The sequence below is a fragment of the Strongylocentrotus purpuratus genome, unplaced genomic scaffold (assembly GCF_000002235.5).
Source record: "Strongylocentrotus purpuratus isolate Spur 01 unplaced genomic scaffold, Spur_5.0 spur5_scaffold_7, whole genome shotgun sequence".
Lineage (NCBI taxonomy): Eukaryota > Metazoa > Echinodermata > Echinoidea > Camarodonta > Strongylocentrotidae > Strongylocentrotus > Strongylocentrotus purpuratus.
In genome coordinates this window covers 20577766-20603403 of record NW_022145613.1, presented here as the reverse complement: position 1 = coordinate 20603403, position 25638 = coordinate 20577766, and the positions used below count along the sequence as shown (strand labels likewise).

The 25638-nt window shown below is 37.3% G+C and overlaps 1 protein-coding gene across 1 annotated transcript in view; it reads right to left on the bottom strand.

Moving 5' to 3' along the window:
- Window positions 1-2863: 2863 nt before the first annotated feature.
- Window positions 2864-25638, bottom strand: part of LOC586388 (ubiquitin-conjugating enzyme E2 E1) — a 40890-nt gene continuing 18115 nt past the window's right edge. Inside the window, exons 4-6 of the mRNA XM_003728055.3 lie at window positions 10357-10489; window positions 6270-6417; window positions 2864-3529 (exon numbers count right to left, since the gene is read on the bottom strand). Of these exons, the coding sequence (XP_003728103.1) occupies window positions 3432-3529; window positions 6270-6417; window positions 10357-10489 (379 nt within the window). The 3' untranslated portion in view covers window positions 2864-3431. The remainder of the gene's footprint in view (window positions 3530-6269; window positions 6418-10356; window positions 10490-25638) is intronic.

The window sequence follows — 25638 nt, the reverse complement described above, 5'->3', positions numbered from 1 at the left end:
TATTCATTGCAACTGAACGGACACTTCAATTCCCTCTCACACAAAAAAAATCTTCATAAGTAATGACAGAATCAACATTTTTGTAATTGAATTACAATTTCATATCAACATGTTGGCAGAGATATTCGGTGCCTACAGCAGCTCTAGTAATAATGTTCAATGATTATGGTCATTGATTTATTTTTAAGAATATCAAACAGACACATTTGCAACACTAAAACAGCATTAGCCTTAATGATGTTAATACAATATTTTCAAACCATTTGCTAGAGCAATGTCATCCCAAAGACTGAGTTTTGAATACTGCATTACCAGAAACTTTCTTGTGCATGAAATGTTCACAAATTTAGCACGTGGGCCATAACCATAAAATGTTTCATGTCACAGAATTATTGAATCACAATCGATAAAAACTAATTTCTGTAATTTACAAATGTTTCTTGCTGTAAACATGGCTGTTCTTAACAATCCATAAAAGTTTAGAATTAGTTTCTTTTCTTTTAGGGCAGCTAAACATCCCTAAATGGTGATGAAACGCTTAAATGTCTTAGAACGGTACATTTGGCAATATATCATGGAAATAGGGGACATAAAGTATCTACCTATCACTCAAGGGAGGCAAAAATGTTGTCTTAATAAATACATGATCTTTCTATACACAGATTCCCTTTACATCATTCTTAATAAATGATGCCTGTATTTCGGGGGAAACAATATGGTTTTTGACTCTTTGAAGACATGTGGTCTTTCAAAAAAGAAGGTAGATTTGACTGTAGTATACTGAGTCCATAATTTACACTTACATGCACATGAACTCTCACATAATTATTCTACAGACTTCACTCCCTAAATTGAATATGGAAGTGGGGACAGACAGATTTGAGAGCCAAGGAAAGAAACATGAAATAGAGTGTGCTTATGTGTCAGTCAAACCAACAGGACCAACATCAGACCAACAACAAAGTAACAAACTAAATCAATCTCAGCTTTCTTTCTATGTATAGTCAAACAACATTACTGAAAGTAAAAATCTTTCCACAAGGATCAGCATAATTTTGCTACAATAATGTAGCAGCAGCAATGCATTATTCATGAAAACATGAACTGACCTTGGACGTCCATCCATGACTGATTGATTTTCAACAGCTACTGGTCTACTAGCTCCTGCTAACAGTGCTCATACATGTATCTCAACAAATGATTTGAACAAGTCTTTAAGTTTTTTTCCATTGTCATTTTAAACATGCAAGAACACCTTGAAAAGTGTGAAAATCACAAGACATGATAATTACTGACAGAGTACTCATTATGTGGCCTACCAGTGGAACTGTTGACATCGATAGTCACCTTTGCTGGGTGGATGGGTCAGGGTGGGGTGGGGTGGGGTGGGGTGAGGTAGGGTGGCAGGATAGGGGTGAGAAGACAGGGAAGACAGAGAAAGGGGTGAGCTATACAAACTTTTGGAAGTGGGCACAATTCTATCACCAAAAATGTGTATAGCCTGTTTATACAAGAATAAAGAATTACGGTATAGGGCAAGGAGCATACAGAACAGAACAATGTTTTTCAACCGGGTTGCTGCCAGAGATATTTAGTTTCATAAAAAAAAAATTTGGAATAGACTAAATAGAGTCGATTTCGTAAAACACCATATATCAGAAACTGAGTATGTTTTCATGGGGAAATAGCATTTTAAAGACAAACAGTGTATTTCTTCCTTGCTTGCCTCGCATTATTTAGGAACACTATGATTTCAGGCAGCGAAGTATATGAATACCTCCAGATTTTGGCAATGAGGTCCCCGAATATATCATTCTATTTGACACCTAGGTGCAACATATCTAATTTCATATCTTTTATATCACAAATGAATTTTCACTCCGCTTGCTTGCTTGGCACTAAACAAGTTTCAGTGTGATACACAATGAATATTCTGTGATGAATTTGGGATGGGAGTGACGCAAAACTTCTATTTCTGAAAAGGGTGCTGTGACTGATAAAAGGTTGAAATACGGTAGACTTGAACACAATGGTGAACAAAATAATTTTTATGAGGTCAATTGATATGACAGCTAACCAATCATGATAAGCCCGCCCAGTCGGATGATTTTCGTACGATACAACGTTCCTACAAGAGCAGGATGCTGATTCTTTATCGCCCATAAAGAATCAGAGCATCCTGCTCTAGTAAGAACATTGTATCGCCCATAAATCATCCAACTGGGCGGGCTTATCATTGTATAGCTATACAATGAATTCTGGTAGTCTGAATGCAGGGTGAGTCAGAAAGGTCAACAGAAAATCTAAGAATAATAAGAAAGTCATGATCTACTGGGTTATTATTTTTTTGAATGAAAAGAGAGAGAGAGAGAGAGAGAGAGAGAGAGACTATGGGCGCGTTCATGCTTGATTTTGAAGGCAGAATGAGCGATTTGTAACGCTCATCGTAAACGCTCATCGTAATCGCAGTTCCACGGTGCACTGTTCATGCTCACTTCTCCAGGCAATTCTCCTTGGGTGGCCTTCAGCTGGATTCGCAAACCTGTGTGCGGATGCTACGTAGACCCACTAGAGGTCAGTGCGTTGACCCCATTTAAACGCGTTTACAAATTGTAAACGCATCTTTTTGTGAGTTTACGATCGGCGATCGTGATCGCCGTTTTTCGGTGATTCTTCAAAAGTGAGCATGAACGCAATCGTGTTTTAAACTAAACGCGTAACAGATGCCTGATTCTGGCCGTCAAAATCAAGCATGAACGCGCCCTATGACAATTGGGCGACTTAGTTGTGGAAATGTGATGTCATAGGTATACTACTGACTTTTTTTTAAACATTGTTTTCTCACAGATTTTTTTCTTCTTCCTCTCTCTATTAAAGCTATTGACTTCCTGATAAATATAAATTGATGATGCCATGTTGTATATATTTGATCATTCATCCATAGAAGGATGGCATTTATTTCGAACAAAAATAATAAAACAAATAGTGTGGGAAAATATCCACAAATCTAATTGACCGATTTATTGTAAATTTTCTTTTTCTCTTTCTTATTTTACATAAAGTGTTTAATTGCTTCATCTATTTTTCTACTTTTTAACAAATCACTTTTGAGAGCTGAGACTTGGCTTTTACTGAATGACATGCGCATTTAGGTTTAGAGGAGACATCTGTGTATAGTTTCCTGTTCCAACCATTTAAATAAATTGAGATGATGATACCTGGCAATGGCCCCGTACAATACATGTCAGTACTTACACCAAATGGGATATAAAGGTCAGGCCATGGAGAGAAGAATGAAAAATACACAAACAAAGGAATGGGGATTCAATCACTGGCAGACCACAGCCCGCAACTTTAAAAAATGAAACTTTTTTCCTTTAACTGTACAATATGTAAGAGAGTAGCCCGCAATTTAGCAGACCTCTCCTGCGTCATGTTGCAAACCTCTGTGTCCATTGCTTGGCTAATCTGTCGTGATCCTCACGGTTTGACAGATATTGGGTTGCTATACTGCCAACAAGGGGATCCTCTGTGGAGTCAACCAGAGAAAAAAAAAGAATCAAAATAAAGATGTTTAGGTAGCGTAAAAAGGATAGTATCTATGCCGATGAGCTCTGTTTAAATTACTTGCAGTAATTCTTGCTATTGTGAATACCCCTTAATCCCCTGATGTTAGTTTCACGCCCCCATTTCAAATGCACTCTGGTATAGCCACTGTGATTTACGCACTTTCCATGCTGTCTGGTCTCGGCCAGCTAGCTGTCTATATACACAATGTAATAGTTGGATTGTGGTACCTTTCGCTTTGTCTTTGTTTTTTATATAGTATATTGTAAGCAATTTTTCGATTTTTTACAAACTGAATTATCAGTCAAAACTTTCACAGCGCATAACATGGAAAAGGTTGTTCCAAAGGCATGATAAGTTTGAATTCACTGCATGACCACGACTCTGGTTTGTGGCACCTTGACAAAGAGCAATTGCAAATTGATGGGCATGCAGTGGGCTTCCCTGAGTATTTCTATTCAAAAAGTCATGTACTTGTGAACAAATTTCAAGAAAGTCATTAGCAGCCGGTAAGGGAGAATCTAGAGATAGCTTTCAGATATATTGCGCATGCAAAATATGTGTTATGTGGCGCGCATGCGCACCGCATGCATGTACTTTACACCTGAAGTATGCAAATAATGCAAGTGGCTCAAAATTAAATCTGAGAGGCGCACATCCCGGAATTAGGGGGTTTTGGTGATAGCGAGAATTGTGAAATTTTCTTCAGCCAACTTGTAAATATTCATTCCCGGTACTATGTCCCATTTGCACGCCAAAAAATGAAAAAGTTAACTTCCAACAGCATTTGAAAGATTTTACTAATATAGAACCTCCCTTAAAACAAAAGGGCTTGAAAATGTCTTTAAGTGGGAAAATAACGACTATTAGTTGTTGAATCAACTTCAGTGATTGCAATCACTAAAGTAATAGTGATAGTCTGATTTTCAGACTCTTGTACCAAATGGTTGTTTGTTTTGTGTTGCGCAAGGATTCAATCAGTTTAATTTTCGCCATTACAAGAATTGGGTTATTGAAGCTCATGTACCCTTTACAGCTCATTTTATGTATGTTATTGAAAAGAAGAAAAAAAGAAGTCAGTTAGTCAGTCAATACAGAGCTGCCAACCTCCAGAACAGAAAATCAGTAATCACAAGGCTCAAAATCAGTGATTTGGGGAATAAATCAGTAATCTCCTAGGCGGCGCTATGAATCTAAAAAACGGCATGCCAGCACTACACAGACGCATGCATGCATTATTATCTGAAATTGTTGGCGATTTGCTCACACAAATTTGCTAAATATTGATTTTCAGGTCATCACAACATCAGTTTTCCATGAAAAATTGGTTTCTATTAAGAGAATACTTGATACTGTTCCCTCTTTCTCAGCGAATGTTGGATGGCCGCCATACTGCACAGTACTCGCTACGATAAATCATATTTACAGGGTTTTTTTAATTAAAAAAAAAAATTAAAATAAAAAAATTGTTATCCAATGATTTTTTTTTTTTGGGGGGGGGGGGGGGGGGGGGGTTATCGAGAATAACATTTTTTTTTGTGTGTGTAAATGTTGAATTTCACTTAATTTTAGCAAATTAGCAAATAAAAACAGGTACTTCGTACAGTCAACAAGCAGCGACGATAACTACAACTCACACACACAAACATAAATTAACCCACACCCCCCCCCCCCACACACACACACACACAACATATTTTTGCTGCCTTTACAATTTTGCTGCCTTAACTGGTTGAACTACACTCATTCTATCTAATCCACATTGATAAACAGCGCCCCCATGTGACCTAAAATATCTATTGGGACTTACAAAGGTTACCTGAGAGTAAGATTGAAAGGATACATTGCAAACAATATTTCAACCAATAATTGATGACTCGGCAAAAGCAAACAGATTTATTTGAAATATCAATTGGTAGCTACAATTGGTCTCCTTTTACTACTTCACAGGGTGTATTCATAATTAACAGCGCCCCACCAGCAAGCCCGACAGGCCAATTTTTCAGCATGCAAGTCAACTTCCTTCAACCAGTGAAGCGCAGCAAAACGCTAGCCACTGATCAAAATGACCAAAGTGGTCTGAACTGTGTAAATGTGTTCAAAGAGATTGGTGATTCTGATATTAGTGCACATTTTTATATTGAATTAGCATGTCAGAACTCATCCATCAATTGATTCTGACTGAAAATTTGGCCTAATTTTGGTATAAAATCAAAACAACTTTTATTTGGCCAAAAGGTGACCAAAATGACCATATTGTTTTTGATGGGGGAGGGTGTGGGGCAATTTTGCCCCTTTCTAGCATCAGGGCATTTTTTTACGTAGAATAAGCTCATTAAATCTCCTGTGCCGTTTAAATGTATTTGAATTGAATGACTATAATATTATTATAGTTATGTTTTTATGTCATAAAAGGTATTTTCTCTCCTAGTCTTTCAAACAAATTCATTTTGAATTTTGAAATACATTCATATTGAACTAGGCAATCATCACATTTTCATGATTAGAATTAGAATTTTGAACGAATTGTTTAGATTAAAATTTCAAAATTCTAATTCCCAGATAGGATTTCTTGTCTACTGCAAGGAAGAATCAAAAATCTTAGAAGAATCCAAATCATTTGAATATTGATGGCAATAAGGAAATAACCAAACAAAACACCAACTAAAGGAGATGAACTCAGGTGTGAACCTACTACATACCAGGGTTGCAATCTGAGAGAAGGGAGCAGATGGAGAGAAGAACTTTGCCAATGGTCAAGGCTGGAGACCAGTTATCTTTCAGGATGTCTAAACAGATTGTGCCCTGGCTGTTGATGTTGCAGTGATAGATGCGTGTGCGAAATGTCACCTGCACATGTGATGATAAGAAATGAATCACATGTAGTATGAATTAGTACGAACAGGATGTACATATTTACATGTATCATAAAACAGCTTACCAATCAAGAACATTTCTTTCTTCAGTAGAGTATACTGAGAACAATTTAAATATTGAGTTTAACATGATTACTAACAAGACAAATGCGATTGCGTCTCCTATAACATGCCTCCACCCTAAATTCAGTATAGGAAATGAATGAAATTATTCATGACATATCACGATGTAAACAAAAAGTTTATATTAAAAGACTATGATCTTGACCTACAGCCTTTTCACACACAGCTAAAATCCATCGTATCTAGAGATGATTAGTATAAACGTGTTTAACTCAACAGTTTTAAACATGTTTATAAACAATTTTCCCTGTGTGAACATCGTTTATACGATGTTGGGATAGATACGAAGTCGCGATTCATACGCCCCTAAAAGAAGGCTGCAGATACGAAGTTCGTATCTAGAGAGCTTGACATTTTGTGTGTGAAAGGTTATTTGTGTTTAAATGTGTTTCAGATGTGTTTAAACTGGATGGAGCGTGCGCTTTGATTAATATGACATGACCTTCAATGCGCAATGGCACTACTGCGCATTTGACGAGCAGTAATATTATTAATCATGAAACGATTAACGATCGCACCAAAATTTCTGTGTGTGAATGATGTCGTATGTTCAGGTGATTAGTTTAAAGCCCTTTAAACTAATCATGTTTATAGAATTTTAGCTGTGTGTGAAAAGGCTGTTACTGTTTAGATACCGGTATTTAGATAGCAAGGCTAAAAACCTTTACTTTCAGAAATTGATGTCTGTGACCTTGGACCTACTTACCTTAAATCTAATGAGACTGTCTTCCTACGTTGATACGGTAATATCACCAAGTTTGAGGCTATTACCTCTAATGGTGATATTGCGATAAAATGGATAAAACCAGAATTTTCAGAAAATGACCTCTATGACCTTTGACAATTGACCTACTTACCAAACATCTACGGTAATCAGATCGTCTTCCAATGAGGATAGATACTATCACTAATACTCTTTTAAAAATTGTTTTGCTTATCCCATACTTTTCTTAGCCCCATACTATCCTTAACGCCTGACTAATTTGTTTGCTTTTCACACACGCTTAAGTAGTCCTGTACTTAGCGCCTATCCCAGAATAAGAAAAATCTTGCTGTTCTCACTGCAATTTGTTAGCCCCGCACTAGCTGTATAGCGCGAATATCCATTAATTCGCTCCAGTGCGTTGTACCGGACTATTTTTCGTTTTTGTTCTCTTTCAATTGCTTGGCACTGCAATTGCAGAGTTAGCACCACAATTGCGAGGTTAGCCCTGCTATTTTGCAGGGCCAGCCAACCCTGTACTATAGGTGGGGCTAGCCCCTTTTTGGTAAATACGTGTCTGAACAGAGAGTGGAATAAGCTTAACCCCAGACTATAGGTGGGGCTAAGACCCCCCTTTAACCCCATCTGTCTGGGGTTAAGCAAAATTTTGCCAGTGTGAAAACAGTACAACTTTGAACTCCATATCTCTAGTTCTTAAGATATCGCAATGGCAAGGCTAAAGCCTGTAATTTCATAAATTGACCTCTGTGACATTTGACCTACAGCATGTATCCAAAATCTTGTCAGATCATCTTCCTATGGTAATACATATTATCAACAAATTTGAGCCTCATGTCCCTAGTGGTTCTTGAAATATCGCGCTAACGAGGCCAATACCTGGAATTCCTATTGTTGACCTCTGTGACCTTTGACCTTGTTACTCCATAATCTGATCAGATTGTCTTCCTATGGTGATGCACGCTATCATCAAGTTTGAAGTTCATAACTTGAGTTGTTCTTGAGATATTGCGATAACGAGAAAACGGGACGGACAACCCGAAAACATTTATGCCTTTGTGAAACACGTCGTGGACAAGTAGCTTTATAACGCTGATTTAGTCAAGAGTTAGACTTATGATAGTTTTGAGATACACGTCCGTGCACAGTTAACCAGTAGAATGCTACATGAAGGTAAATTTATTTAGGGGATTTAGGACGATTAAATAAGCAAATAATTACCATTTGTGAAGGTGATGGGACAAACTATCACTTCCGAGGCGATCTGGATGTAGCAATCTTTCCGTAACAAAGCTGAGGAAAGATAGCGTATACATTCACATCTCCGAGGAAGTGATAGTTTGCTATCGCCTGAAACCAACAGGTGATTATTTGCTTTATATTCCACATTGGAAACATTTCACTTCTTCCGTCATTTTAGAGCATCAAGTCATCAATTACCAGCTAGTAAACGATGTACAAAACGTACAGTGTATGCAGTATGGTGGTGTGACCATAGTTCGCGCGTGACCAAAGTTCACGTACTGACACTAAAGGCGCTTAAATAGGAGAGCATTTCCCAACGAATACGATTAAAGTTCATTGCACTGTGTAGATAGTACTTCTATCTTCAGTGAAAGTGCGTTGCACTGTGTAGATAGTACTACTATCTACACAGTGCAACAAACTTTTCTTCTCCCATCAATGATGGGCGAACTATCTTTCATCACATGATTTACTTTTGACCAATCATAGAGCAAGATTCTTAGTATGTGGAATATAATTCATGCTAGCCAAACATAGTTTAGTTTTGTTGGTGATTGATAGTTTTGATAAACTTTTAAGCGCATTCAAATAACTGTAGCTTACTTTAAGCAAAGGCATATTATGGCAAGAACCAAAAATCTTTTATTTCCATATTATATTTTTTATTGATGAACAACAAGATGGTATAAAATTATAAGTTGCTGTAATGTCTTTTCTTTCTCTTCCTGTAAGTGAAATATTAAACAAATGAAAAGTGAAAATGGTTTAGAACCAAAAGGATATCAATTTACAAATGCAATAAGTGGGTACAAAACACCAGAGAGCTGTTTTGCAAAGTGAGAATTTCAGACTGAGACAGATTTACCTGACATGCTAGATTAAGTTTTTTTTGGCACAACTTACATGTAGTACATGCTAGCTACAAGCTATACACAATCTGATATTTAGGTGACTGATATGCTTCAAAGAACCGTACTTTACTTTGAGCAGATGCAATTTCTTTTTTTATTGTGTTTTCTTTTTATTGAACAACAGTAAAAAATTAAAAAATCAGTTGCTGTAAAATTGAAGTCTTGTTCTTCCTCTTCATGTAAGTGGAATATTACACAAATCAGAAATCAGAGTTCTGTGATCATGAGGATCATGACGTATATTTATGTCTCTTTTTAATGACATCATATTTGACATTTTCCTTTTCATGAATAAAATTGTGTGGTAATACTCTGTAAATATCTAGGTAAATCTACATGTAAGTTCCCTGACCAACATGTTTCCATGGAGGCAATATTGTCAATTTTTAACATTTCTAATTTAGCCATTAATGCTCAAGCTGATATTTAAACCCAAGTATGCAATAACTTTCCCATTTATTTAACAATAAAAGAAGAATCATTTTGCTCTTCTAAGCACCTCTTCCGTAATACATCTGAGTAATCCACAAGGGGTTATTACATGTAACAGCAACAGGTTTAAATTGTTATTGTACAGGTTTGAAAATCAGCCTACAGGATTGGATTTTGATTGAACAGGTTTGAAAATCAGCATAACAAGTTAATATTCATTCTTAACCAAAAATACATATGAAAAGTTAGTCATAAAGTTGAATATTTTGTTTGAATATGCTTCAACAAATTAAAATATGGATCAGATTGCACCAGAGTGGACCTACAAAACTTATGGCCCTTGAGCAAGCTCTAGATCCCAACTAAAAGGGACTTTGTGCTTCGGATCAAAGTTTAATATACTCTTTCCCTATTCCAATTTTACAGGTTTCAATTTTCGTTTCTGGACCACGCTATATATATATATATATGAAATATTTACCTTTGGTGGTTTGAATGGGTAGTCTGGAGAAAAGTGAATATCAAGGAAAAAAACTCCGCCCTCATACACTGAGCCTGTTGGACCAAGTATGGTGGATACCCATTCATAAATGTTGTCTCCTTTTGGTCCAGCACTGTAATACAACACAAAGAAGGAAAAAGCAAAACAAAACATGAAATTTACTTTTATATTCAATTGAGTATATATACGTGTCAATAGGGAATTAGAAAGTAATCTTGGATTCTGGTAATGATAATAGATATGGCATTCTCACAGATCCAGATGAAATGTACAACAAATTTGAATGTCAATGCTTATTACACTGCTATGTTCAGGAATTTCATTCAAACTGTACACATACATGCTTAAAGTGATCCGGTAACTTTGTCTCAGATTCTGAAACAAAATTCTGGATTTAGCTCATGATGCAATGATAATTATAAACCTTTAGGTCAGTCAGGAACCCAATGACTTTTACAAGCCGATCGCCTGTCTGATTATCAAGATATTTATGATTGGAATTACAAATTTTGAAAACTGTTCGCCTGACGGTTTTCATAACACTACAGTCTATTGGGGAAATTGAGAATGGTAAAACCGGTCACTCAAAGATTTTTACTTTTTTGAGGCACTTCTTGATCATTTTGAAGCGCAATTTTTTTACGGCTTCAATATTACACCATATCACAGACACTGATAACACGTAGGGCCGTGTATCTCAGATTTAACATTGTTAAACGATCCCTTTAAGTTTAATGTAAGCGCTACAAGTAAGAGGAAATGATATCGTAAATCAGACAAGCAATGCTGATATCTTGATATAAACAGGTACACAGAAAAAAAGCACGTGATCACCCAGTACATGGAGCACATTTCACATAGTAATTGATCTATTGAATTAAATACCCTGAACTAAATATGACTAGTATGAATGTTTAGCTGTAATTGAATTGCAGCTGGCCAATGTGAATGCACAGTGTTGTATTTCATGTCTGCAGAGCATATGATGCGAAGGAAGACAGCAGTGCACATGACAACACAGTATGCCAAGGGAAACAAAAGGCAGACACTGCTTGCTTGACTTCTAGCTTTCAATCTATCCGAAGTTGTCAGACACGACAAATAAAAGATCAACTATGTGTGACATTTCATGACTCGGCGAGCGAGTGCGCATATAACGTAGGTAAAGCGTTTTTTCGAAATCGCACAAGTGCATCGTGTGTGAGAGCATTTTAAGACCCTCAAAATGTGTGACACTTGGTAGCTCTGATTTGTGTAATTGGGTTTTTACAGATATGAATCAATCAGATATGATTATTACGTCTGGGGTCGACCTTTAATGTCAACACCCGAAAGACTCTGACTCAGTTTCGAACCAGGGTCAACTGAGCCAGTTTGTAGGCGAAGACAGACAGCTGACCAAGTGAATGTACCGCTAGACCAACTAGACCATGGAATTTGTTTTTGAACCTTCCAATTTTACTATATTATTACCTAAAGGGCACTACAACCTTGTAATAAGTTGATTTGTATGAAAGCAGAAAAATAACAGAATGGCAAAGTTTTAAATGAATCGGACCAATAGTACGGAAGTTGTTTGAAATGTTTGAAATATGAGATCACTACGAGCGCGTTTATCTAGGCTTGCCACTATATGTACATATCGTACCCCACTATCGAACCCCACTATCGTACCCCACTATACGATCGTGATTTGCGGGATGTCGCGTTTATCGACCCTTCACGATTCAAAATAAAGGCCTTGTGTCTCCCAGCTGTTTTGACCCGGGAAGCAGACAGTTTCTCGGAGGTCAACTTCACACGTATGCTTGTACACAACACCTGGGTGGTCATATTTGTATGTGAGGTTCAAAACAGCTTTGCGTTTATCGATCTCTCAGAAACGTGATTCTGGCTGTATGTCACATTCAAAACGCACCTTTTTGCGTCTTTAGATATGCCCATATCTAAAGACGTTTGAAAAAGGCTTTGCGTTTATCTACTTCTAAATTTGCCTGAAAGACGTTTGAGAAACCTGATTCTAGCCAAAAATTTGCTAGATAAACGCAACCTAAGTCTATGCTAATCTCAAATTGGTTGTTTGGTCAGTGGATTGAGACGTACGATGTGGATAACTCTCCAATTTACTGTGTACAAAAATATCATTAATTTCTGTTTTGCTCGTAATTACCTTCTCCCTTGGGGCACTAATCAAAATATATCATAGATAGCATATAATTATGGGTCCTATTAAAAGAGACCCTCGACCATGAGCAATGATTTTTTGGGGAAAATTTAATTTTAATCATTTTAAATGTTGGAAAAGATGGGAAAGTAGTCCTGACTACATCACTGACATTACCGCTTCAGCTAATTTGAAGTGCCCATACAAATAGTGATTACAACTTTCAAAAATTCACAATTTTCTTGAAACTTTCCTCAGTTTACTTCTCTGATTGTTCTGCTTTCGTTTAGAGTAGTTGTCTATTTGGGTTGGATTTCCCTTTAAGTCAAGTGATTGGTGTTGGGTTGAAAGATCTGAAGTTTTTACTGTGGTGGAAGTAAAGAGGGCACTCACACACATGAAATAAAAAATAAAAATGGGAAAAGCAAACTTTCATCAGTTTGCTTCTCTGATTTCTCTGCTTTCTTTTAGAGTGGTTGTCTAATTGGGTTGGATTTCCCTTTAAAAGAATTCTTTAAAGGTGCCGATACCATCTATCTGTTCCAGGTACTTGATTTGAAAAGAAGAATGTGTGGTGATCCTGAAAGGAGCATGGGACAAAATCACCAAACCATTTGTACCGTCTCTTATTCTCTTTAAATTTCTGCGCTCCTAAATTTCAATTCGATGGATTTGCCACACTCCTTTCTAGGCAACCAAATTATGACCTTTCCTCACTCCAGGTCAAGTGTAGGTCATGTCTATTTAGACTGTAGGCCTCTACATTACAAGCAATATGTATGAAATATTATGGGCATATAGAGGAAGGAAATGGAGACACCACTCTAAATAATAGTGACTCATAACTTAAAATGGAGAGGTTATGAATGAACCTTAAGGTGCATACAAGTATTCTGATCTTGCACAAATTTAGGCCTACGTGTGTAGGCCTAGATGCACCACAAATGAATCAATGGCCTCTAGATTGTAAAATACAATTTTACAAACTGTATTATTCTTGCATAAAGGTAGTCATGTACATTCATACAGATTTGTCATTCAGTCACTCATATTCATCTCTGCACATGTACATGGATACATGCACAGGTGTAACTTGACTGATTTGAGTGAGCTGAACTGAACTGAATTTTCAGGGTGATTTTGCAGCGCCACGCTTTCGTGAGAATTAAGAGCATTATCGTCAGTTGTCATGGCAGAGAGTAATAATTTCTGATTCTTCTGAATTTGCCCTTCATTTTTACAATTAATTTATCATAATCCATTATTTCAAAAGTATTATTTTCCCCATATGAAATGACTGTTATTTTCATCAGTGACTTTGCGTACTGAAATGTGTTCGTTGTTCCTGAGCCAGCTACAAAAGCAAATCATGCCATTTGAATAATTTTGAATACTACCACATGGTGACCAGGTCTTCAGGATCGGTCCAGAGGTACGCCTCCTGGCACGGTTGTGCTTTCACACTCGCCATTGGACCGCTGTTACGTAGATCGGTCCAGGAAGTGAGTGAGAAAGGGGTCATAGTATATATATATATATTATAAGATGATGAAGTGGATCCTAATCAAATGATTGGTTGAAAGTGTACACGTGACCAGACATTTATTCGGCCTAACCCGTAATTTGGGTAATGACCGGTCATTATCAAAATCATGTTATAAAACATCATTTTTATAAAAAACAAATTAACATAATCTTATAAAACAAATAATACACATCATTTTGTTCGGGCATTAGTGTAATTACCCACACTCGGTACCTTCAAAACAGTCCAAACACCCTCGGCTATTGCCTTGGGCATGTTAGACTGTTCCAAAGGTACCTTGTGTGGGTAATTCTTACTAATGCCATCACTGCTGTGTATTATTTGTATAAATAGGTACCAGTAGATTTGCATGCAATTTGTACAGTAACTATCTGAGATCAATTTTCATGATGGGCTTTTGGATTTTGAGAATACTGTTGAGCATCTCTCTTTCTCTTGAGCTGGTGCAATAGTTTAGCTGGTAGAGCATTGGTCTCGTAATCCGGCAACCCTGATTCAAAACCAAGTCGATGCGCTAGTGGCCTTTGGTAAGGCATTAATCCCCATTACCAGGTCCATCTACGGTTGCGTTTATCTAGCAAATTTTTGGCTAGAATCAGGTTTCTCAAACGTCTTTCAGGCAAATTTAGAAGTAGGTTGCGTTTATCTAGCAAATTTTTGGCTAGAATCAGGTTTCTCAAACGTCTTTCAAGCAAATTTAGAAGTAGATAAACGCAAAGCCTTTTTCAAACGTCTTTAGATATGGGCATATCTAAAGACGCAAAAAGGTGCGTTTTGAATGTGACATACAGCCAGAATCACGTTTCTGAGAGATCGATAAACGCAAAGCTGTTTTGAACCTCACATACAAATATGACCACCCAGGTGTTGTGTACAAGCATACGTGTGAAGTTGACCTCCGAGAAACTGTCTGCTTCCCGGGTCAAAACAGCTGGGCAGACACAAGGCCTTTATTTTGAATCGTGAAGGGTCGATAAACGCGACATCCCGCAAATCACGATCCTATAGTGGGGTACGATAGTGGGGTTCGATAGTGGGGTACGATATGTACATATCTAGTGGCAAGCCTAGATAAACGCGCTCGTAGATAAACGCAAAGCCTTTTTCAAACGTCTTTAGATATGGGCATATCTAAAGACGCAAAAAGGTGCGTTTTGAATGTGACATACAGCCAGAATCACGTTTCTGAGAGATCGATAAACGCAAAGCTGTTTTGAACCTCACATACAAATATGACCACCCAGGTGTTGTGTACAAGCATACGTGTGAAGTTGACCTCCGAGAAACTGTCTGCTTCCCGGGTCAAAACAGCTGGGCAGACACAAGGCCTTTATTTTGAATCGTGAAGGGTAGATAAACGCGACATCCCGCAAATCACGATCGTATAGTGGGGTACGATAGTGGGGTTCGATAGTGGGGTACGATATGTACATATCTAGTGGCAAGCCTAGATAAACGCGCTCATAGAGAACCTGAATCGGTTGGTCCTCTGGTTGCTTACTAACAAGCATTTATGTTTTCTTTATAGCAGTCAGGTAAAATAACCACCACCACTTAATCTTCTCTTAAAGGTAATACAAAGTTTTGAAAATTGGCTGGATAGTGATTATTTACAATTGTGATATATTTGGATGCCCCCTGTGGATCTAGTATAAACACTACAAAATTTAGCCCCTAAAACACTTCTGCTTTCAAGAAAAATTGAATATAAATATTTACCGGTGCTCCCGGTAAATTTTGATAAATTTCAAATAGCCCCTACGGCCATACAATGGTAGCTGGGACAATGAAAATCTCAGTATATGTAGTTGTGATATATAATTTCTAAACGGGAATAGCAAATTGGTCGATTGTAGTCAAGAATCATTGTTTTATACCTTAATTAATATCTTGAGAGGGAGCTAACAACATAAAGAGTTTATTATTTACAATTTCATTACTTTAGACTCGATTTCAACCGCGACAACGATCACTGAATATTGTAGGATCGCATATGCTTCCAATATGTTCATTTGAACCAAATTCATGACCCCATACCAAAACTTTGTATTTCCTTTAACAGGATTAGCTAGTCTAGCCTCTGCAACGATTGATTGTTTCTCTACTCTCTTGGCATGGCAGAGAATTATTGATCTCCAGTCACACTAAATAAAGGCAATAAATAGAGCTTTGGCACAACAGTAAGTAAGCCTGCCCTCTTCAACACCCTGCATGCATGCTATTTTTGTGCGAGATTGTTTGAGCATGAAAGCACTGGCATTGTTGAAGATCTGCAGAGCGTTTGGCTCTGATAGTTCAACTGTGAGGAAATGATTACCACTATAAGAAAGGATATAATAAACATTCAATCACCTCAGTAAATAACAAGGTGGGGATATAAATGAAGTACATACATGTACATGTAGCAGAATCTTGAGGCTTGTGATAGAGAATCTTTCTCTTCTCCAAAATGTATGTGCTTAACTGTACACATTTTTCATGTACGGTACATGTACCAAGGTTTGAAATATCATGCCAAACCTAAGACATGTATTGATTAATACGACTTCAAAAACTTTCACAAAATCACCTGATGGGTTATTTCAATGCCCTGTTTTCCTTCAGAAATTGTGTTACTATTACATTGTATGTAACATGTCATTGTCATAATTTGCACATCAAAATTGGTAACATACAATGCTATTGAATTTGCCTCAGGTTGTTTTATACAGTAAGTCTTCTGATCATGTACTCTTCAGCGCAAAGTGCAAGAGAGAACAGAGAACTGATATCAACAAAAAAGGAACTAAAAGGGAACAATGCACACATAATTATTATTATGAGCTCTAATTGGCTGCCACAGATAAGGGATATTTAGCAATGGTGTACCAGCCAGTCACCATGCAATTAATCTTTGAACAAGTTGAATTGGATTAAAATACAAGCCAGAGAAAAAAATTGGCGAATATGGGTGATCACTATCACCGTACATGTACGCTCATTCACATCGCAGAAAGATCCATTTGAAGAAGAAAAAAAATTGTTAATCTACCATTCACACTACTGGAAAAACCCATGAAAAACTGGCAGTGTTTAATAATTCTTTTATTTTTGTGAGTTGAGCACATGCATTTATAGCACAGAAGAGAGGAAAGTCACTTTAACGAAAACCAGATTAATTAACAAACTCACTCGAGAGGCTGGGATTGTTTTGATTCATGATATTCTTACGTTCATAATTTGAAGGGAAGAGTTGTTTTTTTGTTTTTTTTAAGTCTCGATTTATGCAACTTCAACCTAGCAGTAGCACTCTGCCGGCCGAAACACACCCGTGCCCGGAAGAGCACCGGCATGGTCCAAGCTCAATCCCACATGGGATGTCGACTCACCAATCGGAAACTAAAACCAAACTAGCGTATGTCCGAAATTCTGTTTGGACTCGGAGGAAAATTTGTCTGTCAGTTTTTAAAACGACATTGTTACTATCATTCGTGACAGGTTCACAAGCACAAATCGGTGCCTTCAATTTTGCCTTGCCTCGTAGCAAAATGAAGATTTTCTAACATACTATGGTGTCTGCTAAAAAGCAAAAAAGCAAAAGAAGAAAAAAAAATTACCGATAGTTTAAAGATAAATTTGAGTACTGGTAATGCGATTGCATTGTGAAAGAAAAGGTGTGGAATGGATCAGAGAAAGTTGATCATATAGCATGTAAGTAATGGTGTGTAATGCAAGGTTCTAGAGTAGTGCTGTAGCCGAACCGCCGAACCGAACGGAAGTTCGCCGAACATGGCACTTCCGAACCGAACCGAACCGAACCGAACACAAAGGCCTGGTTCGGATGTTCGGCAAAAAAAATGTAAACGTTTTTGCAAGCTAATAAACTTTTCATTTTGTACCTAATTTTCATGTTATGATTGCTCATATTATATTTACTTTTTTCCCATTTTCCGCCCTTGTGATTTATGCCTATCCAGTGGTGGGCGCAACTTCACTGGCGCCATTTAAATCCCAAATCCTGACCACGCTACGTCGCGATCGCAAGCCATAAACAAGAATACATGTGCGTGATCAAAACAAGTTCAGCTCAATTTGCTCAAACCCATTGAACAAAATATTAATATTTCAATTGTAACCATATCGGACAAATTTTACAATATAAAAAATGAAATAAATATATATTATAGTATGGTATTTATTTATTCCGGAAAAATAGGAATTTCATATTTTTCCTATTGAAAATAAAAAATTATAAAAAACAGTTCTTGGCGAGCCTGAAAGTCTATATTCAAGATGGCACCTTTTATGACTCTAACATTAGACAACAACCGTCTCGGAAAATCTTTTAAAAACATCATTTATTGACAAATTGAAAACATGATTCTTTTAAAATTGAAAATAAAACACGATTCAAGACGGAAATACGAATGTAAGTAGTATTTTTCTTCACAAATAATTACGTTTAGAGCAGTTTTTTAATGTGAAATTTGTGCTGGTCGGAAGCAGTGTGCAGAAGTCCTCCGTGCCGGTCAGGCCCGGCAGGGCGGGCGGCCTGCCCAGTCCCGACCGCCGTGGCTATAACGCTGCTTGCTTTTAAATTACCGAACCCCGAACCGAACCAAGTTCGGGTGAAAAATTGCCGAACTTTGCCGAACCGAACCGAACACGAACATAGCGTCTGACTTACAGCACTATTCTAGAGTCATCAAAATCATCATAAGTCTTGGTAAAGTAACAATCACTTACACAGATAGATGTACATGTATATGGGACAACACACGTGATGTGGGGGCTAGTGCTACCCTGATTTCCTTATCTTTCTATGCTCATTACTCAGTCAGTATACATTTTCTTCCAAAATTATTTGGCACATGACATTTATTTGTAATCTTGAACATTCAGTGTAAGTTTCGTTAGATTCTGTGAGAATTCATTTTCTTTTTTTACCAGAACTCAAGTTTATCTTTAAAGATGAAGTTGAGTTCTGGTCATGCGATTGCACTGTGAAAGAAACGGTGTGGAATCGACCAGAAAAGGTGATCATCTAGCATTTAAGAATTTGTGTGTATTGCAAGGTTCTGGAATCATCAAAATGATAAGAAATTTGGCCAAGTCCTGGTAAAGTTACAAACACTCTTCACAGAAAGATGTATATGGGACTACACGAACACGTGGCGTAAAAATCCTACCCCCGAGTTTTACGATGTTACATGACATATTTCGAATATGAAGGCATTTGAAGAGCCATGCTTTTCAGGGAACATGTCTTATATGATATTCTTCCACACTTGCATGATAAGAATGATAATGCTCACAAATTATTTTTCACCTCTTCCCAGAACTCAACCTTCTCTTTAATATACAGTGTGTTAAAATAGTGGCCTGGACCCTCTCCCGTAATAATTTGATTTGTTTCCCTTCTGTGTACATGAAATTCTTCACCCTTTATCTCCCCACCCCTCTCAACTTAAAGGTAATACAAAGTTTTGGTATGGGGTCATGAATTTGGTTCAAATGAACATATTGAACCCATAATGCGGTCCTACAATATCTAGTGATCGTCGTCGCGGTTGAAAATCGGGTCTAAAGTTATGAAATTGTGAATAATAAACTCTTTATGTTGTATAGCTCCATCTCAAGGTCAATATATAAATTAAGCTATAAACAATGTTTCTTGACTAAAATCCACCGATTAGTTGTTCACGTTCGGAAATTATACATGTATATCACAACTACATATTCTGAGATTTTCATGGTCGCAGCTACCATTGTACGGCCGTAGGCGCTATTTGAAATTTATCAAAATTTACCGGGAGCACCGGTAAATTTTTGTATTCCTTTTTTTATCGAAAGCAGAAGTAGTTTAGGGGCTAAATTTTCTAGTGCTTATAGTACATTTACAGGGGCATCCAAATATATCAAAATTGTAAAGAATCACTATCCAGCCAATTTTCAAAATTTCCCAAAACTTTGTATTACCTTCAAGGCATTTGTTACCTTCTGACTGCCATATCCCATACACTTGACGGGAAACGATAATACAACCAATCATTACTGCATGTACACAAATGTATATATAGAACTTTAAAACATGTACAGAAGAAAGAGAAAGAAAACATGTGAGCGAACAGTTGCAATTCAAAAAAAGAAGAAGAAAATTGCCTAAAGGATATTTAATGTACAGCCCATACATGTACATGTATGTATGCATGTAGAGAGTAAACAGCATGCAGACTGAAGACCCTATTTCACTATTTGATCACTAAGAAAAGATTACTTTGCAAGGGATTAGTAACAGGATCATGTCAAGAGCTACAGTGATGGTGAGACAAGCATGATTATTACATACACAACCAATCTCACACAATTCCTTTGGAATGCACAGTGTGTTTGCGACACTACCACTGCATGCACCATTATCATTTTGCCAGAACATCATATTAAGCAGGCTATTTGTCTTCATCGAGCATTCCTGTTTTTGTCTGTTACCTTTATGAACAGTGTATGTACATGTATATTGTACATATGCCGTATGCTCTTTACACAGCACAGGAAAACATTCATCTCTTGAAATATTTCAGATCAAAAACCCAGTGGCAAGATACCCATCTTACAAAACATGATATACATGTATGGTAAGCGTGTGACATTAATACTTTTGAGGGATGTTAACACTTTGTTTATCCATTTTTGTTTTCTTTGTGTGTGTGTGTGTACGCTCTATAGAGTAAAGGAGACAAAATCCCATTTTTTGGACCCTTTACTTCCTATTTATTATCATTTTTTGTTCAAATCATGAAGCAAATATTATTATTATTTAAACAAAACAAGAATCCCAGAAAAAAATCACGAATTGCCATGACAATATTCATTTCAATTTTCACTGTTTCGGAGTCAGTTTTCGGCATAGCGTACCAGTTTTCGGCCGCATGTACAAAGTCAATAGGAAGCGCGCGCACGCGCCGTTCGTTTCCGCGCTGATCTATAGCACTAGCGGGCGGAGCAGATATCCCACGCCTGAGCTCCCCGGAGCTCGCCAGGCCGAAAAATAGTACTGCGGTGATCAGATATTGGAATCTGAATTAGACAGAGATATCGTGTGTGCGTTGCGGTGTGCGGCTGCATTGACTTAATACATGCGATGAGATACTTTTGAGCTTGCGACTAGCACAAAATCGGGCTCTAAATCTGAAAAATACTTGAAATAAACCTCATTTTATGGTACCCATATTTCTTACAGACACGCGTAAGATACTCGATTTTTCAGATTCGGGTAGCGGGACCGCCGAATACATTGCTAAAATGTGATATTTTAGGATATATTTTTCATTGCAAATGTGGTTCTTCAGTGACACTGGCATGGTATGGTATGTGTGGGATATTTGTTATGCTATTATGCGATGTATTTTAGAGGGATTTTACCTTGCATCCATCCAATCGGCCGAAAACTGGAGCTGGCCGATTACCGGGTCCTTTACTCTACTTCCACTACAGTAAAAACTTCAGATCTCTCAACCCAACATCTATCACTTGACTTAAAGGTACTCAGAGCTGCCAACCTTTGGAAGTACAAATTAGTACTCAGCACCTCCAAAATTAGTATTTTTCAACCGGCCTTCCTTTCACCTATTAAAAACCTATTGATGTCGTAACGCAGCGCAAATGCATACCATAAAGACCATACATTTGATGTGAAACACACCAAACAACACAATAAATATTAACCCAGAAGAAAGAAAGAGGATAAATACTTCTAGGGTTCTAGATGCTCTCTGGTGCAATATGAGCCTTATTTTGGAGCATTTTACATGTGTATTTAGTTAAATAATTCCCATTAAAAAAAAAATAATAACATGGTACAAAATGCATGATGAATACCTCTTTCAGACTTCAAAATAGATCTACAGCAGGTCTACTCACTGCTGGATACTGTATTCGGTCTTATACATGTACTTCTGAGACCATTTCTTGGTCTTCTTTTGCTGATTTCGCTATTCCTTGTCAATATCCACGCATTGTTTGAAACTTTGAATCGTCCTTCGATGTTCCACCTCGCGACTCGACTATCTTCAACTCCAGCGTCCGCTCACACATCGCGCGGCCGGGACTGCCGGGCTAATCCGCAGTGAAGTCCCAGTAGTCATATCGCAGGCAGCTGCAAGGTATGCGCACTGCTGAGCCAATCTTTCGCTGCTCCTTATTTTGTTTGCTTTTACGTAGAATTCGGTAGCAGCGAACATAGTTGAATTACTACACGCTAAAGTTAGCAGACGATATTTCTCATGAATCCGAACTTTTGGAAGGCATTTTCGTATTTTCGTATTCCCTTCAGATTTTCGTAACGGTTGGCAGCTCTGGGTACTACTGTGTGTCTCATTTGCAGCCAACATCAAATTCTGTAGAACATTGCAGGAATTATGAATATGTCAGGTATGTCCTATCTGTGAAATTTAAACATTAGCAGTGTCCTAATATTCAAATTATGCAAAGGAAAAAAAGGATTTTTACCTTTCCATTTTTTGGGCCTGCAAATGGGACATAGTACCTTTAAATAGACACCTACTCTAAACGAGAGCAGAAAATCAGAGAAGTGAACTGATGATAATTCCAATTAAATCTGACAAGATTATAAGAAAGTTATGAAGTTTTGACAGTTGTAATCACTATACCATATTTGCCGGCGTAAAGGCCGCAGTAGTTTCGGAAGAAAAAATTTCCAAAAGTATGGGTGCAGTCTTTGCGCAACAACTAAAAAATTCAGCGGTCAAAACAGCAAGTCCATTTGTACATATGGGACTAAAATGACTATACAATGGTACAGGACATTTCTAGAATAACTCCACACATCTTACCGACAATTTTATGTTGCATTGTTGACATGAAGACAAATATATACTGCATAACATATTTTTCTAACAAAATCTGCCGGTAGACCTAAAAGTAAAAGAAGGGACCGGTCCGTTACGGAGCTGTGCATTCAGCCGAAGTCGCAATTTCGTATTACACCGCACATCGGAATAGGTGTATATGTAGGATACCACATCTGCCTGCGATACAGTACTAGCTTAAAAGTTGATGAAGATCTGCTAAATTACGATAATTTTTGAGGTAAAGTTCTTGTAAATTTTATAAGAATATTGATGAATTTGGTATCAGACTTTGTAGAAAAAATAGTGTTCTAATAGAAAATTATGATTATTTTTTATTTTTTTATTTTTTTCCTCTTCGAAATGTCAAAGTTGGGGGTGCAGCCTATGCAGCGCTGCAGCCTTATCTCCAGCAAATACGGTACTAGTATACGTATAGGAACTTCAAATTGGCTGAAGCGGTAATGTCAATGTGATGTAGTGCCAGACTACTTTCCAATCTGTTCCAACATATAAAATGACTAAAATTTAAATCTTTCAAAAGTTCATGGCTCAGGAGGGTCTACCGCTATTCTATTTAGATGACCTTTAAAAATATGCTACTAGCTATAATATATTTTGAGTAGTGCCCCAAGAGAGAAGGAACTTATGAGACAAACAGAAATTGGTGATATTTTTGTACACAGCAAATTGGAGAGTTATCCACGTCCTACGCCACAATCAACTAACGGTTATACCTTTTCGGGATAGTTATACAATGAAATTGTGTGTATGGACACTTACTAACGACATGTTGTATAACGAAACGCGGGTCTGGGCATCGTTTCGAACAAGAACTCGATAAAGAATCACGGAATGTGTTGCGCATGGACATAACTAGTATAACTGGCTGAACTAGAACGGTATAACTTAAAGGTAAAGTAAAGTTTCGGGAAATTTTAAAAATTGGATTGATAGTAATTTTTTTAAATTTTGATATATTTGGAAGCCCCTGTGGATGTATTATAAGCACTAGAAAATTTAGCCCCTTAAACACTTTTTCTTTCAAGAAATTTAATAATAAAAAATTTACCGGTACTCCCGGTATATTTCAAACAATTTAAATAGCGCCAGGTACGTACGATCATGAAAATCTCAGAATATGCAGTTCTGATTTATAATTTCCAAAAGGGAATAGCAATTCGGTCAATTGTAGTCAAGAAACATTGTTATAGAGCTGAAGTGATATCAGTCTTAAGAGGGCGCTATACAACATAAAGAGTTTATTATTTACAATTTCATTACTTGAGACTCATTTTCAACCGTGACAACGATCATTGAATATTGTAAAATCGCATAGGCTTCTAAAATGTTCATTTGAACCAAATTCATGACCCCTTACCAAAACTTTGTAATACCTTTTAACGTGACCACGCATCCGCATCCGTTTCATGACCGCAGTAGCAAACTGCGCACCTACACATGCACTGTACATGTATACAACGTTTCGCCGTAGAGTTTCAGGATTACTTTCTTGTGTGTGGACGCCCTGGAATTTATACAATGATTCTTTATACAACGTTTCTTTATAGAGTTTCAGGATAAAATTTTGTGTGTGTGGACACGCTGACAGTCTACTACCCAATTGGTCCATTAAATGCTCATTTCGTCTTATTTCCAGTTTGTACAATGCCCATTTCATCTAATTTCCTTATGGTCTAATGATTATTTAATCATCAAATGATTATTACCGGTAGACCTTATGGATGGTGGACCAAATGGGCATTAGACCAACTGGTTACTAGACTAAATGGTCAGACCAAATGATAGTAGACAAAATGATTATTAGACCATAGGTATTAGAGGGGCTGGATGTTGACAAAATGGTTGTAGACCAAACATCAATTCACCTTCACGATTCACAAAGGTGCACTGCAAATAATTCTATCACATAGATGACATTTGGTAGATTGACAAAACATTTTGGAAAAACCTGTTATTAACCCATAGCTACTGGAACCAGGTGGTTCATGTATCAAGCCTATGGATTTAGAGAATTCAGTAGTCATCAGAGTTTTTTATGTTGTGAAAATGTAACAGATTTTGTAATCTTTTGGGTCATCAAGAGCACCTTTGATTTCCAAGAATGATAGGCAACAACACTTTCATAGTACTTTGATGCACACGTATGGCAACCAACTGGACAATATTCAGGAGGGCTGTGTGCTTGTACATGTACACTGTAGTACACAGAATAGCAAATACCTGTTCATTCAAAAACAGAGTCATAAACATGCACTGTGAAACAAGAAACTAAGGGTGCGTTTAAGCTCAATTTTGAAGGCAGAATGAGCGATTTGAAACGCTCATCGTAAACGCTCATCGTAATCGCAGTTCCACGGTGTACTGTTTATGCTCACTTCTCTGGCTCCTCCAGGCAATTCTCACTGGGTGGCCTTAAAGATAAACTTTAGTACTGGTAATGCGATTGCATTGTGAAAAGGATCAGAAACAGTTGATCATGTAGCATGTAAGTATTGGTGTGCACTGTGCACTGCAAGGTTCTGGAGTCATCAAAATCATAACAAATTTGACATAATCTTGGTAAAGTAACAAGCATTGTCCACAGAAAGCTATATATGGGATATCACACATGGTGTCGGGGCTACATGTAGTACTACCTTGATTTCCTTGTCTTTCTATGCTCATTACTCAGCCAGTATACA